Source organism: Stenella coeruleoalba (assembly GCF_951394435.1).
Source record: "Stenella coeruleoalba genome assembly, chromosome: 1".
Classification (NCBI taxonomy): domain Eukaryota; kingdom Metazoa; phylum Chordata; class Mammalia; order Artiodactyla; family Delphinidae; genus Stenella; species Stenella coeruleoalba.
Window position 1 is genome coordinate 174,678,549 of NC_137169.1, and position 15,514 is coordinate 174,694,062.

General features: G+C 38.0%; 1 protein-coding gene across 3 annotated transcripts in view; it reads right to left on the reverse strand.

Moving 5' to 3' along the window:
- The window catches only part of DHX9 (DExH-box helicase 9), a 54,887-nt gene that overhangs the window by 23,072 nt on the left and 16,301 nt on the right, over positions 1–15,514 (reverse strand). For 2 of the 3 annotated variants that reach the window (XM_079922113.1, XM_079922112.1), the window contains exons 4-12: positions 15,155–15,269; positions 12,020–12,132; positions 11,275–11,423; positions 8,849–8,895; positions 7,189–7,325; positions 6,814–6,903; positions 6,547–6,708; positions 6,331–6,408; positions 5,599–5,790 (exon numbers count right to left, since the gene is read on the reverse strand). In XM_079922113.1, coding sequence (XP_079778239.1) covers positions 5,599–5,790; positions 6,331–6,408; positions 6,547–6,708; positions 6,814–6,903; positions 7,189–7,325; positions 8,849–8,895; positions 11,275–11,423; positions 12,020–12,132; positions 15,155–15,269 — 1,083 coding nt within the window. Of the gene's footprint in view, positions 1–5,598; positions 5,791–6,330; positions 6,409–6,546; positions 6,709–6,813; positions 6,904–7,188; positions 7,326–8,848; positions 8,896–9,739; positions 9,873–11,274; positions 11,424–12,019; positions 12,133–15,154; positions 15,270–15,514 lie in introns of those variants that run through there. The other variant, XM_079922114.1, reaches the window with a different exon arrangement.

The window sequence follows — 15,514 nt, forward strand, 5'->3', positions numbered from 1 at the left end:
TATGTACAAGTATATTCATCCCAGCATACATAAATATCAAAATATTAGAAACAATCTTAAAGTATCTCCATCATTTAAGAATAAAATAAACGTATATGCATAAAATGGAAAATTATGAAGTCATTAGAAAATTATTCTGTTGCTTTAATAGCAGGTGTGCTGTTACATAAAGGGGACAAGTTAGGATGGTGTACATACAGTATATGTACATGAAGTCTGAAAGCATAAAGGCCAAAAGTAAAAATGATTACTTCTGGATGGTGGGATTCTGCATGGGCTTTGGTTTCTTTTAAAATTTACTTTATTTTCTAATTTTTTCCCCAATGGGTATATAATACTTTTAGAGTCAGAAAAAAGAAACTAAAAATAAAATCTTATTCTCAGTATAATTCTTAGCTCATTATAAATATCCACAGGATAGGCATTTTGTGTGGGAGAACAATGCTTAATGTAAAAGACTATTAATGTTTAAACACTTCTCAGACTGCGTGCTACCTGATAACCTATAAATAGGTTGCTCTATTTATCCCCTGAATATTTTCTCTCTTTTCCCTTGGATATTCAATAACTGTTTTACATACTGTCCTACAATGAATAAATACAAAGCAAGGTTCACCTTCTTTCTACACCCGCAGAACTACCTTTCCACATATGGTTTAACTTATCCTCTCTTAAATATTCTATAGTATATAGAAATATTCTATATTCTATAAATAAATATAAAGATTCAAGACTACAGAGACCCCCCCAGAACAATCATAATTAACATCTGTGTAACAACAGTAAAAACTATGACTGCATGTACTATTTTATTTGTGCTTCAGAATAACAATGAGATTTTTTTCCCTGTTCTAATAGATAAAAACACAAGTTCACAGGTAAAGGTATTTTGCCTAAATTCATATACATGACTTCAGATGTAATACAAATTTTCTTTACTTCCAACTAAGCCTTTTCCCAATTATTCTGCCTCTTGTTATAATTTTATGTTGTATTTGGATTAAGTAACAGAATAACCCATTTAAGTGAGACTAGTAAAAAGTAGTGGTGATGAAAGCAAGGGATAATGTTAAGTCATTCCAACAGAATACTTCAAATTATCCTCCAGCACATGAGCTTTTCTTTACATTTTCACTGCGTATTTATCTGCTCTCATTTGCTCTGTACAATCTTATTACTCTTGCCTGGAGACCAGCCATAGCAGTAGTTAGTTCTAAGTGATTACCTCTTCTTCACAATTGTATGTTCACTTTAATTAATTAAAACAGCTAATATTACCAGTAAAACTTTCCATACCACAAGCAGCTAAAGGCCTGTCTCAAAGTGTTCTTTTGCAGTATTCAAAATCTGCATCCTTTATACCCCTCTTGACATTTATCCAGAACTGTAATTTCTCTTCTTAGCAATCTGTAACTGAAAGAGTACTGCTTTCAGAACTTTGCACCCCTATTTCTCATCTGGGTATTTAAATACATGGTAATAAAACTAGGCTGCAATAAAATACAAGATTTCTAAGGCATCAGATATCACAAAATATACCAGACTCCACTTTCTCTATTTTCTAAGTTCTGAGTTTATTTTACATGACAGACAGCTGTATCCTGAAATGATGGTACCTTGGGGTACGTGCAGGACTGCCAAAATATTCACAGATGTTAATTTAACATACTTGATTTGCATCCTAGCAATTTTTTTTTTTCTTTTGCGGTCCGCGGGCCTCTCACTGTTATAGCCTCTCCCGTTGCGGAGCACAGGCTCCGGACGCGCAGGCTCAGCGGCCATGGCTCACGGGCCCAGCCACTCCACGGCATGTGGGATTCTCCCAGACCGGGGCACGAACCCATGTCCCCTGCATTGGCAGGCGGACTCTCAACCACTGCGCCACCAGGGAAGCCCAACATCCTAGCAATTTTAATTCACCTCTCTCAACATCTTTAAGGTCAGAAAATAACTATTTCCTATTTTCAATTGTTGCACACTCACACCCTAAGTTTTAAGTGGCTTGAGTATGAATAGCCTGAAGGCACAAAAAGGATACAGTGAGTTTGGTATAGAATTTACACTAAAGCTGGTGGTAAGGTTACGAGTTAAGGTTTGAGCTACTCATTCTATTTTATTCTAGTTCATAATATCTCTCAACTTGTGCTCTATGACTTGAAATAACACATTTAACCAAGCACATAAAAAACTTAGGTAATGACTTCATGTGGTTTCCTATATATGACTGCAAGTGGAGGAAAAAGGAAAAATGAGGGCTTCCCTGGTGGTGCAGTGGTTAAGAATCTGCCTGCCAATGCAGGGGACACGGGTTCGAGCTCTGGTCCAGGAAGATCCCACATGCTGTGGAGCAACTAAGCCTGCGCGCCACCAACTACCGAGCCTGTACTCTAGAGCCCGCAAGCCACAACGACTGACTCCGTGTGCCACAACTTCTGAAGCCCGCGCACCTAGAGCCCACGCTTCGCAACAAGAAAAGACACCACAATAAGAAGCCCGCACACTGCAATGAAGAGTAGCCCCCGCTCGCCGCAACTAGAGAAAACCCACACAGGCAGCAACGAAGACCCAACGCAGCCATAAATGAATGAATGAATAAATAAATCAAAAGATGATACAACAGTGATATTACTACAAAAATTATTAATGCTGTCTCAGACTGCCTTAACAGAAGTACTATATAATACCACAATTATTAACAACTGTATTCTACAATGACCAATCAGTATGTTCAGGCCTACCTTCTCAGGTAGGATGCTGATGCTTCGAATGTGCTTAACAACCTTAGACTCTATCTTCATGGCTAAACTACAGTTGTTTATAAAACAAAGGAGATATACTAGGACACTATACAAACTTTTGAAGACTTACTATAGGTATGAGAAATCAGAGACTGATTTGGGGACAAGCACTAGGACAAAAAGATGGAAGCCACAGAATGTCGATTTCATGTGACAGGTCAGTCATTTGTCCAAAATCAGAAGACACAGGCTACATCTCCACACAACTGGAAATTTTCAAGCAGAAGTAAGGTGACCATCTATTATAAACATTCCACCCTGAGTAGAAAGATGGAGTAATTCTGTGAAGTATCTTTCAATTTCATAAATCTATCACTTTATGAAGCAATATAAATAAAGAACTAGTGGATAAGTGAAAGTTGTTTTATACGCAAAAGAAGTACGTTTGTTACAGCCTACGTATAGAAATCTGTTCATTTTACAGATGAAACCACCAGAAATGTCCAAATTATTTGGGAAGGGACACAAGTTAGTAAGCAAATTATACAAAGTTGAAGACCACAGTACAAAAACTATTTTTGTCTGGAACAAACAGAAGCCATTTTTGTCTGGAACCATTTGGATTTGATAAGTCAGACAGCAGGCGAAAAAAAATCACTTCTCACTTGGGCGGGAGTTAGTTTTTTTCATACTCATGACATGCAAACAACTTCTGAGTGAGACCATAGGTGTTCAGCTCATTTGGTGAATTCAGCATTTCTGTGTATATGGCTGAATTGTTTTGAATTTAAAAATGGAGAGTGGTAGTAAGGAAGGAGGGCAGAGCAGAGCTCAAAGTTCTTCTGTAAAATGGCGCCCTCCTGAACAATACACCTCCTGAAAAATCAGATAAGCATTAAGAGCAAGTATATTATATTGATGTACTTGAGGTTGGAACTTCTGCTGTGAGGCAAAGAAATCATAACCAGTTTTGGGAGTGAGAAGGGCAATCAAAGAACATTTTGAGAAGAAGAAAGCTAAGGGTCCTATCCCAGAAAAATGGAGACCTATCATATTTTTTTCAAGCTTATAATATCATCCATTTTAAATGCATTCCTTCAGTCATCTTTTAAAGGCCCCGCCAAACCCAACTCTCCTATAAAATACAGAGGCCAATTTTAAGATATACTTCATTTCAGACATGTTAAAAAAATATGGTTTATACATGTCCACATAAATGCACGTGTACAAACATCTTTTGCTATTTCAAGATTCATGACTCTACCCTGAGTATCAATTAAGCTTCCCAGGTTAAGAATCCCTAAGTCAAGGTCTGAGCCAGCCTGAGAGGTAGTATCTGGCTACTTGCAATGCTCTCCTTTCAAGTGCCAGAAGTACAGGGTTAGAGCTGACAGGAACCGCTTTAACCTAAGAAGACTGCTCTTGCCTAAGCACTGCAACAAACTTGCAGGCACTGCTTACTGCTAGCAAGGTAACAACAGGATGTAGCCGTCAAAAGGGGGAATACTGAAGGCCAACTGTTTGGTTATGAATCCTAGTTTCAACAACTTCCTGTGTTAACCTTGGACAATTTTAAATCTCTTTGTGCCTTAAGTTACTAAAAGAGAAATATTAAATAATATAGTACTTACATCTTAGCGTCATAAACTTTAAATGAGTTAAAAAAAAATATCAACTGTTTAAAACAGAAGCTGGATAGAACTACCATACGACCCAGCAATCCCACTACTGGGCATATACCCTGAGAAAACCATAATTCAAAAAGAGTCATGTACCACAATGTTCACTGCAGCTCTATTTACAATAGCCAGGACATGGAAGCAACCTAAGTGTCCCATCAACAGATCAACGGATAAAGAAGATGTGGCACATATATACAATGGAATATTACTCAGCCATAAAAAGACACGAAATTGTTATTTGTAGTGAGGTGGATGGACCTAGAGTCTGTCATACAGACTGAAATAAGTCAGAAAGAGAAAAACAAATACCGTATGCTAACACATATATATGGAATCTAAGAAAAAAAAAAGGTCATGAAGATCCTAGGGGTAAGACGGGAATAAAGACACAGACCTACTACAGCATGGACTTGAGGATGTGGGGAGGGGAAGGGTAAGCTGTGACAAAGTGAGAGAGTGGCATGGACATATATACACTACCAAACGTAAAATAGATAGCCAGTGGGAAGTAGCCATATAGCACAGGGAGAGCAGCTCGGTGGTTTGTGACCACCTGGAGGGGTGGGTTAGGGAGGGTGGAAGGAAGGGAGACGCAAGAGGGAAGAGATATGAGAACATATGTATATGTATAACTGATTCACTTTGTTATAAAGCAGAAAGTAACACACCATTGTAAAGCAATTATACTCCAATAAAGATGTTAAAACAAACAAACAAAACAGAAGCTGGTGTATAGTAAGCATTCAGCTAAAGCCAACCATTTATCTGTTTTTCTATCTTTTTCTATCTTGTCTACTCTTGCTCTGACTGGTTTTTATTGAACATTAAGGTGATAAGATAAAGAGAACCAAGGTTCGGATGTAAACTTAAGGAGAAAGTACTCTGTTTTGTTCAATTCTAGGCCCAAAGACTCCCTCTAGCCCAGACAAAAAGAATCCTTCACATGGTTCAGTTTAGCTTATCCGTGAGTTATACAGGAGATTAACACAGACTTAAATTCCTTTCACGCCTTTTTCTTTTTTTAATTTAAAAGGGCCTAACACTCTACCACTTTCAGAATTTGTCACTACAAAGGGGAGTTGATCAAAGAATTAGGAATGGTCAGGCTTCTAGGTGTTTCCACCTCTCAAACCCTATCCACACCAGGCACACACCTCGTAAGCTGGCTTGCTACTTACCTGAGTTACTACAATATTACACTCTGCTGCTCGGTCATTCTGGATAAAGTCATCTAGAATAAACTGGGGAACTTGTGTGGTTTTACCACATCCAGTAGCGCCTCGGATAATAACAACTGGATTTTGACTAATTTCTTCCAGGATTTCACTTTCAAATTTCTTCACAGGCAGTAACTCTCTCTCCTGTAAGATCTGTATTAGAAAAGTTACACCTCAAATTTCTACCAATATACATATTAGAAACAACTATCTTAATTCTAAAAAAAATTTGCCATCTCTATAAAAAGTTATTCCTTTCCACTGGCTGCATATTCAAAATATACTTTTTCATGAAAGAAATGTATATATTTATACCTCTAGTTGAACAGTCTCTTTCCATTAAATTTCTGAAGAATCTATCTTTTGGCCTTATCCACACCCTTATTTTCCTCCTTTTCTCCCTAGATATTACATATACATTCCCTTTCTTCTAACATTTTAAGTTGTTTCATTCAGAAAATACCAAAAAACTACCAAAAAAAAAAAAGTTATTATCTCACATCTTCCACTTTAAGAATCACAGGCCCTTAACTCACAACTACCCTCAGAGGTAACTAGGATTAGCAGTTAGGTTAGTATCTCAGATCTACCTTACTAGAAAGGGCAAAAACATATTATTCGCTGTCCTTCTGCCCATACCTAGAAAGTTCTGAGACTGCGAGCACCTTATGTCTAAATACTTCACAGACTTACTGCTTGCAAATCATGATCCTGTTCCAGCTGATACATTAATTCACTCTTGAGGTCCATGCTTATTTGTTCTGGAGTAGCCTGTAAAATGAGAAGGCAACAATCACACAAAAGCATAATTCAGCTTCAAAATGAATCATTTTAAATCTAGATATCCTAATGAAATATATTCAAAAGTAAAACACGAGAGTCTGATCTCAAAAATAATGTTGCACTCACGTAAGCCAGGGGCCCCTCATCAATGTTGCTACTAGTCCAAGGATTCCAGTTGGATTGTGGAGGTGACCAAGGAACCACGCCCACTTGGTTCTGCCGCTGAGATGGCTCAAAATGAGCCAATTTGCCAAGGTTGAGTACAACAGGCACAGAAGGATCATCAGGCTATTAAAAATAACAGAAAACAAAACAAAACCAAAAAACAATACTAGTTGTTTGTCTGACTAGAGAAGTACAATACAAAGGTAAACTAAATAGCTGTATGCTTACTAGGGGCACGATCTCAAGATTTAGCTCTTGAATGATGTTCTGCAGCTGATGCTCCAAATCTTGAGAAAGGTTAACTTTGTAAGGCTCCACCTGCAGAAGAGGGATGGCCATGAAAATCATGTAACATACACCCAAACACTACTCAAATCTACTACAGTAGGGTTAAGAGTATGCAGTCAACATTAGGTCTACAATAGTCCTAAAGCCAACAAGTCAGTTCCCTCGTGAAAGAATTACTTAATGATGATTAGGAGGGCCATTTCCATTTCTTGAGGCGAGAGTCCCAGAACTATCAAACTTCTTTAGCCAACTATTAAACAGAAGCTAAATTGAATCTTACAATATCTCTTTGGGCTACTAAGTCTAAAGACTCACTGTCTCTCCTTCTTTCTTCTTTGTAAGTCCAGAGTAAGCTTCAATCACTCCAAGGTGGTAGAGTTGTCTGACAAGTGACAGCGCACAGGACTGTGCTGCCAATTTTTTATTTGATCCATGTTCGCGTGCAAAAATCCCTATAATTTAAGGTCAGGATTATCAACGACAGAAGGATAAATCGTCTAAGTAAAGAAAACATCTCAACATAAGCAACTAGGAGGTAAGGTACAAAAGCTGCCCTAAAATACAGAGTACGTTATGAGTTCTAAGTTCCTTTTCATTCTAACTGTTAACCAAAAGCCATACTTTAACAGCTTATCAACTAAATAGCCAACCATCTTGATTACAGGCACACACTAAGACACATACAAATCATTATCAAAGCAAATAACCTATTTCAACAAAGTTGTTATTATTAACATCATTTGGCATTAAAACAGGGGAAGAAAAGAGAGTTTAACTTCTGAAAAGTAAAGGATCAAAAAGCAAATCAAAGGAAAGAAAATGGGCCCAAAGTGCCTAGACCAGGAGACACCAATCTTCTTCTATAAAGGGTCAGAAAATAAATATTTTAGGCTTTGCAGGCCACATCGTCTGTCACAATTACTCAGCTCTGTCTCTCAAGTGTGAAAGCATTCACTGACAATACTTAAACCAGGGTTTGACAAACCTATGGGCCCAGGAACTAAAAATGTTGTAAAAATTTTAAAGAGTCATAAATATAAGACAGAAATAATGTGTGATATATGTGACCGACTAAGCTTAAAATATTTATCTGGACTTTTACAGAAGTTTGCTCTTCCCTGACATAAACAAATGACTGTAGCTGTGTTCCAATAAGTTTAAAATAAACTCCCATTCACACAGAGTAATTTATCTTTAAGGTCTAGGATAAAAAAATTCAACATCATCTCCTCGTGATTCATTCAAAGGCTTGATTCTATTAGAAGTCTTTGATATACTAAATTTAAGTCATCAGAGTTAGTTGCAGAATTCTCAAGCTGGAAAGAATCTTCAGCCATTTCTCCTAATTTTTAGTGAAGTAAATTGAGTCCCAGCAATGTAGGTGTGATTTATTCAAAGTCACAATACTCGCTAGTAACAAAACCAGGTACACAGGGCTATTCCGTACTTTCAAGCATGACACGCTGCTTGCTTTAAACTTACTAAGAATAAAGGCAATATATCTTTGCCTTTCTACTTCCTTTATGAATAACCCCAACCTATTCCTTAAGTGCTTCCTCAGGGTAACCTTCTCACCTTTTCTTCTTGACTCCGTGACTCTTAAATGCTCACATTCACTTTTAGGCCTCCAATCCTGTCATCTGATTAACTCCTTTCTAAATGTCACCTAGCTAGCCTTACCCAAAGGAATTATATCTTTTATGTAGAAAGATAAAAAAACATCTTAAAATTCTTTGACAGTGGCAGATTCTTCAGTAGGCTACCACCTCTTACCCTTTGAAATGTAAACTAACACAATCTTTCTTTTCACATGCAAAAATGGGAAAGTGGGCCTTCTAATATTCTAAAATACCCTAAATGCTACCTTATATCATGGACTCCATCAAATTAATAAAGCTTACATATATGTGGCTCAAGAATTTAAAGCGAATACTACTCCACTATACAAGGCTCAGAGTATCAGGGAAGCACTTACTTCTGCCCAGCTGCTTGATATAAATGGTCATTTCTGCAATAAAGCTCCTGTAAGAATATATATAAACAAGGTTAGAAATTTCACTCTTAGAAATTATTAAATCCAGGACTCCCCAATCAGGCAGGCTTTCCAACTGCTTAGGCAAATCAAAGCAAAAAACCACTGTAAACACTTATATCTGTTCAATCCTAGAACAAATGAAGTACATAAACTTTAAATAATGCACAACATGGCACGAGACAGCTGTAATCAAAGTTGATGAACCAACTGTTCACGAAGAGAAAATGTTAGGGTTTTTGGTTCTATATTTACTTACTTTTAACTCTTATTTCACAGGTTGCAGTCTGAATAGCTAGAATACATTCAGTGAAAAGGAATTTTCCACTCAGCTTGAGGCCGAGAAATAAAATAGGCCTAAAACCCCTTAAATTATAGTTGTGATTGTTTTAAGATTCCTTTGCATGGGCCATCCACTAATGATTTCAATCTGCTAAGATAAGCTAAATATATGCAGGTATGCACACATACACATGGGTGTACAACCACTGTGCACATGTCAGTGGTTCCTGAGGCGGGGGTCTGATATCTGCCTGCAGTTGGAAGCAGCCCTTGATAACAAAAAATTTAGCTTACTTATATCACACTTTATTTAAATCAGGTCCTGGAGAACAAAGTATTTTTGAAAATTATAGCTAAAATTTCTAGCAGATTCTAGGGAATAAATTTAGGTTTTAACAAGGGCAAAAATGCCCTTTGAAATCTATGCTTTCTGATCCCTTCCACTACTCATGTACATTCTAACCTTGAGTTTGTGCTGTGAATAAAAGGTTAGGTGAGACTTTAGAAAAAAAATAAATGTTAGATTCCTTCCTATACCTCATGTGAACTGACCTTCAGGCACAGCGGCTTCAGGGGTCAAAGGCCACTGGCTTTCAAGGGAACAACATCCACCCTTTCATTAATGACACCGATGCCAGTATGTTTCTCAGCCAGGCTTAAAGTCAGCACTCAATCTCATTCTCCTCCACCTAGGGGGAACAGCAACACCAGAAATCAGTTTACAATAGTTTCCCATGTGATTGCTTAGTTCAGCCTAAGCAGCAGCACATGTGTGTATGAACACAGACCTCTGGTGTTGCTGTCTGTTATGCCTTTAAATAAAGGACATATAAAGAGCAATGCTGTCCTAGCTCCCCCAACTTCTCTGCCTTCCTCATCATAGCCTGAATTCTTCAACTTTGTATCAGAAGCCAATAAGACACTTAAAAAAAAAAGTTTATAATAAGCTTGAGGCATACTTAAATTATCTAACTGTTCTTAAAGTCACCAATTGCTACTAAGCCCAATCAGTGCAGAAAAACAAAATATTTTTTTTAAAAATCATCAACAAATGAATCTTTCCTTTATGATCTTTGAGGGTTTAAAAAAGTCTGACGTTAAATTTAAGTATTTGAGAATTCAGGATTGAACAAAACAGTGCGAAGCAGGGGGAACCATGCTCTGAACATCATTTTGACCAGTGTCAAAGTTTTTTGTTAGTTATAATTATTTTAGGGCTGCTAGATGCAACCAAAGAACCCTTTGATTTTCAAGGGAAAAACTTTTGATGTATTTTGAATAATTTATTTCATATAAGGACAGCAAATTAAATCATCCAGATTTCCATTGTAACATTCCCTCCCTTCCAATAAAATATAGTGCCCCCAGAAGAGTCTAATCCATATGAGCCTTCCTGGGAGTAATAATTACTACACCCTGGAATGCTCTCAGGAAGAACAGCAAGCAGGCTGAGAAACATACTGTCACTGTTAGAACAACCTCCTCCCTTTATGTTCAGTTTTATAAATTTAACAGAATAAAAGTGTGCTAATTTAACTCACATACAAAGATTGAGGCTCTCCTTCAGCTTTACAATAAGCCCTTAAAACTTCAATAATAGGACTGAAGAGCTGGCAACTTTCCAAGCTGATGGGAACTTTGGATCTAGATGCAATGCCATCTACCTCTGACCACTCTAAACTTAAGTGTCTAACTTGATGCGTTGAAGAAATAAACATTATAACTGCCTCTAATACCACAGTGAACAATAAACTCACTACCTCTGGCTGATTTTTAAGTCAATTATGGACAAACCACTACTTGTGGCTACGAGTTTTGCCTCTCAGATTCATACGAGAACCTAAAAGTCTAGCAACACAAACAGCAGATTTTTGCATAACTTCTTACACAGCTAAAACCACACTCCTAAGTGAAAACCATGGTAAACTGCACATTACAAATCAATAACAATTTTTCTTGGGCAAAATAACATATCTTTTCTCAATTTGCTGCTAATCCACAAACTGAACCAGATAGCACATACAAAAATAGAATGACTATACAAAACCCTAACTTACTACAGAAGGCAAAGAGTGAAACAAGCAAACCTGTTGTGATCAGGACCCACTTGGGTGTACTTATATTCTCCTTGGATCTTTTCTTTTTGGAAATATTGGTTCAGACGAGCCTTAGCATTTTCCAAGGTCCAGTTTCCATGTAGCCCAGCATTTAAATCCACTTCTTCGGATTCAAGGGTCTGTTGAATCAATGATAATTAAATTTGCCTCCACTAAGTTTAGTTATGTACACTTAACGCACAAAAATAACTTTTTTGTACCATGCTTTATAATGCAAAAGTTGTTTAATAGTTTCTAATCCTAGTCAAAATTGAGCCAGAATTTAGTTTTTACTCCATGTGATGGCCCTATTGTATAAACAAGCTATTAGTTAATGTACTGTATTTAAACTGTTCCAAAGAAACCTTTGACAAAATTTTTTACGCTGGTTTTAACACTTTACATATATCAAGTGGAAAAGTAAGTGTTCTGTCTTATGAAAACGCCTTTACCATGAGTGCTCATGAAAGGACGTTTACTGAGGCACCTACATTTCCTACAAAGCAGATGAAGAGATCTTTTATTAAGACCATGAAAAATTGTTTTATTTCACAGGCAATTCTAATGACCAGATTTAACAGGCAGCTTAGGTTTATGGTGTTTTGGGTGAACAATCAGTCTCAAATAACTACTTAAAACAATCACCAACTTATTAAGTTGCAAATATCTTAAACCTTGCCATGAACCAAGTCCTAAATCACATTCCAGGAGGTGTAATACAGGGTTACAGCCTTACCGCTTGTACTTCTTGCTCTTCTTTTCTTGAGTAATAATCCTTCAAATTGGCTCCTCGATCCCAGGTGGGCCCAGGAGCACCATAGCCAGAGGCCCCAATTCCAGAATTATTTTCTATTACGGGAAGAAAATGATTGTTCCCTTGATAAACCAAACTGTATGAAGATCCTAAATATTTTTTAAAAATACTCCTAATTTAGATTTTAGCACTCCATTATTAGAAATCCAACGTTTCAGTTATTTGGAAATGGGCCTGAAACCTCTATGACTTACCTGAAAAGTGTTACATGACTGAATACAGGTCTAAATTGCTAATTCCAAAGATGGTACACAGGGGGGTGCTACAAGTAATGATCATAAGTGACTGATAACCCAGCATACGTTATCAATGTAGCTTTAAGTTGTTGCATATGTATTGGGTTGGCCAAAAGCTTCATTCAGATTTTTCCTGTAAGATGGCTCTAGGAGCACTTAAAGTTGTCTTTAACTTCATTTAAAACAATTTTGTTAGACTGTATGTGACAGCTGTCATATCAGCAAGCATTTAATAAAAGACTTATCAAAATTGGTGAATTTTTGTGTAGTCATTTTTTTTTTTTTTTGTGGTACGCGGGTCTCTCACTGCTGTGGCCTCTCCCGTTGCAGAGCGCAGGCTCAGCGGCCATGGCTCACGGGCCCAGGCGCTCCGTGGCATGTGGGATCTTCCTGGACCGGGGCACAAACCCGTGTCCCCTGCATCGGCAGGCGGACTCTCAACCACTGCGCCACCAGGGAAGCCCTGTGTAGCTATTTTAATACTGAAGATGGAAGGAAAAAAAGCAACATTTTCGGCATATTATGCTTTATTATTTCAAGAAAGGCGAAAACGCGACCGAAATGCAAAAGAAGATTTGTGCAGTGTATGGAAAAGGTGCGGTGACTGAGCGAACGTGTCAGAAGCGGTTTGTGAAATTTCGTGCTGGAGATTTCTCCACGGTCAGGTAGACCAGTTGAAGTTGACAGAGATCAAATCGAGACATTAATTGAGAACATTCAATGTTATACAACATGGGAAATAGTTGACATGCTCAAAATATCCAAATCAACTGCTGAAAATCATTTGCACCAGCTTGGTTATGTTAATCACTTTGATGTTTGGGTTCCACGTAAATTAAGAAAAAGCTTCTTGACCGTACTTCCTGCATGTGATTCTCTACTTAAACATAATGAAAATGCTCCATTTTTATTTATTTTTTAATTATTACTTTAAAATTTATTTTATTTATTTATTTTTGGCTGCACTGGGTCTTCGTTGCTGCTTTCTCTAGTTGTGGTGAGTGGGGGCTACTCTTAGTTGCACTGTGTGGGCTCTAGGTGCACGGGCTTCAGTAGTTGTGGCTCGCGGGCTCTAGAGTGCAGGCTCAGTAGTGGCGCATGGGCTTAGTTGCTCCATGGCATGTTGGATCTTCCCGGACCAGGGCTCAAACCCATATCCCCGGCACTGGCAGGCGGGTTCTTAACCACTGTACCACCAGGGAAGTCCCAAACGTTCTGTTTTTTGGTTTTTTGGGGTTTTTTTTTGCGGCACGCAGGCCTGTCACTGTGTGGCCTCTCCCATTATGGAGCACAGGCTCTGGACGCGCAGGCTCAGCGGCCATGGCTCACGGGCCCAGCCGCTCCGCGGCATGTGGGATCTTCCCAGACCGGGGTACGAACCCGCGTCCCCTCCATCGGCAGGCGGACTCCCAACCACTGCGCCACCAGGGAAGCCTCCAAACATTCTGTTTTTAAAACAAATTGTGACAGGTGATGAAAAGTGGGTACTGTACAATAATGTGGAACGGAAGAGATCATGGGGCAAGCGAAACGAAACCACTACCAACCACAACAAAGGCCTGTCTTCATCCAAAGAAGGTGATGTTGTGTATATGGTGGGACTGGAAGGGAGTCCTCTATTATGAGCTCCTTCCAGAAAACCAAACCATTAATTCCAACAAGTACTGCTCCCAATTAGACCAACTGAAAGCAGCACTCGACGAAAAGCGTCTGGAATTAGTCAACAGAAAACGCATAACCTTCCACCAGGATAATGCCAGACCACATGTTTCTTTGATGACCAGGCAAAAACTGCTACAGCTTGGCTGGGAAGTTCCGATTCATCCACCGTGTTCAGTAGACATTGCACCTTCAGATTTCCATTTATTTACCTCTTTATAAAATTCTCTTAATGGAAAAATTTCAATTCCCTGGAAGACTGTAAAAGGCACCTAGAATAGTTTTTTGCTCAAAAAGCTAAAAAGTTTTGGGAAGATGGAATTATGAAGTTGCCTAAAAAATGGTAGAAGGTAGTGGAACAAAAAGGGTGGATACGTTGTTCAATAAAGTTCTTGGTGAAAATGAAAAATGTGCCTTTTATTTTTACTTAAAAACCAAAGGCACTTTTTTGGCCAACCCAATAATAGCTGATTAAATGATAAAATGGTTTCTTTGCTAAGTATGATCCTGAAAGAAAGCTAACTACTAGTGCTAGAGACGGAAATAAGGAGAAGCTTAAAAGGTGTTGAAAAGTGATGAATCTTGACGAGAAAGCAGAATAACTAAAAATAGTAGTTAATATTGACTGAAACTCTATCAAGTTTATTATATGCTTTTTAAAAGTTTACTCTTCATAATAATCTTATAAGTAAGTACTACTGCTATTCTTGTTTCATAAACACTGGATCTGAGACTTAGGCAATTTGACAAATATTCCACTTAATCTACCCTACAGCGGACACACTAATAAAGTTTTGGTATATATAGAATTCAGCAATGACTGGGATCCATAGGGCAAACAAACAAGTCTACAATATATTTGGTAGAAATAAGTTAGAAACAAGAAAGAGCAGTAAATAAGACCCCTTTAACCAAATGTTCTAGCCTGTGCAAAATCTATCCAGGGATCAAAAACTAGTAAAAGCTAAAGACAGCAAGGAATTGAGCTGTACCAATTTATAAAAGAGATTAAATAATCTGGTGGTATTATGTGGTTCTTAGGTTCTCTGAATATTATGAGTTTACTATAGTTATTTCTATCTATCCAAGTGAGAAAGAAAGATGATGAATGCAAGATCGTGTATCTTATTCTCAGTCATGTGCACACATTCAAGTCCCTTACCTGTTTTGAGAGCCAGATGTGGAGGAAGAGGTCCTCCCATGGTTGTTGGTAAACCTCCACCAGTATCTGCTGTGCTGTCAGGTGCATCAGTAATTGGGGGCGGAGGGGGTGCTACCTGCAAGAGTTTGAAAAGTCAAGACAGTGTCAGTAATTTCGCCTTCAGAAAATATTAAATTCTTATTCTTAGAGGAGGTCCACGTGTCACCCCTCCTTTCCTCATAATATTAACATCTTTGTTTTTTCAGTATTATAAAACTGTTATGCTCTCATTTCAGGCAGAAAAGGATAGGGCAGTAAAAATATTCATAATTTTCCATCTGGAGATTACATAATTATGTAGATGAATACAGTTTTTCCACA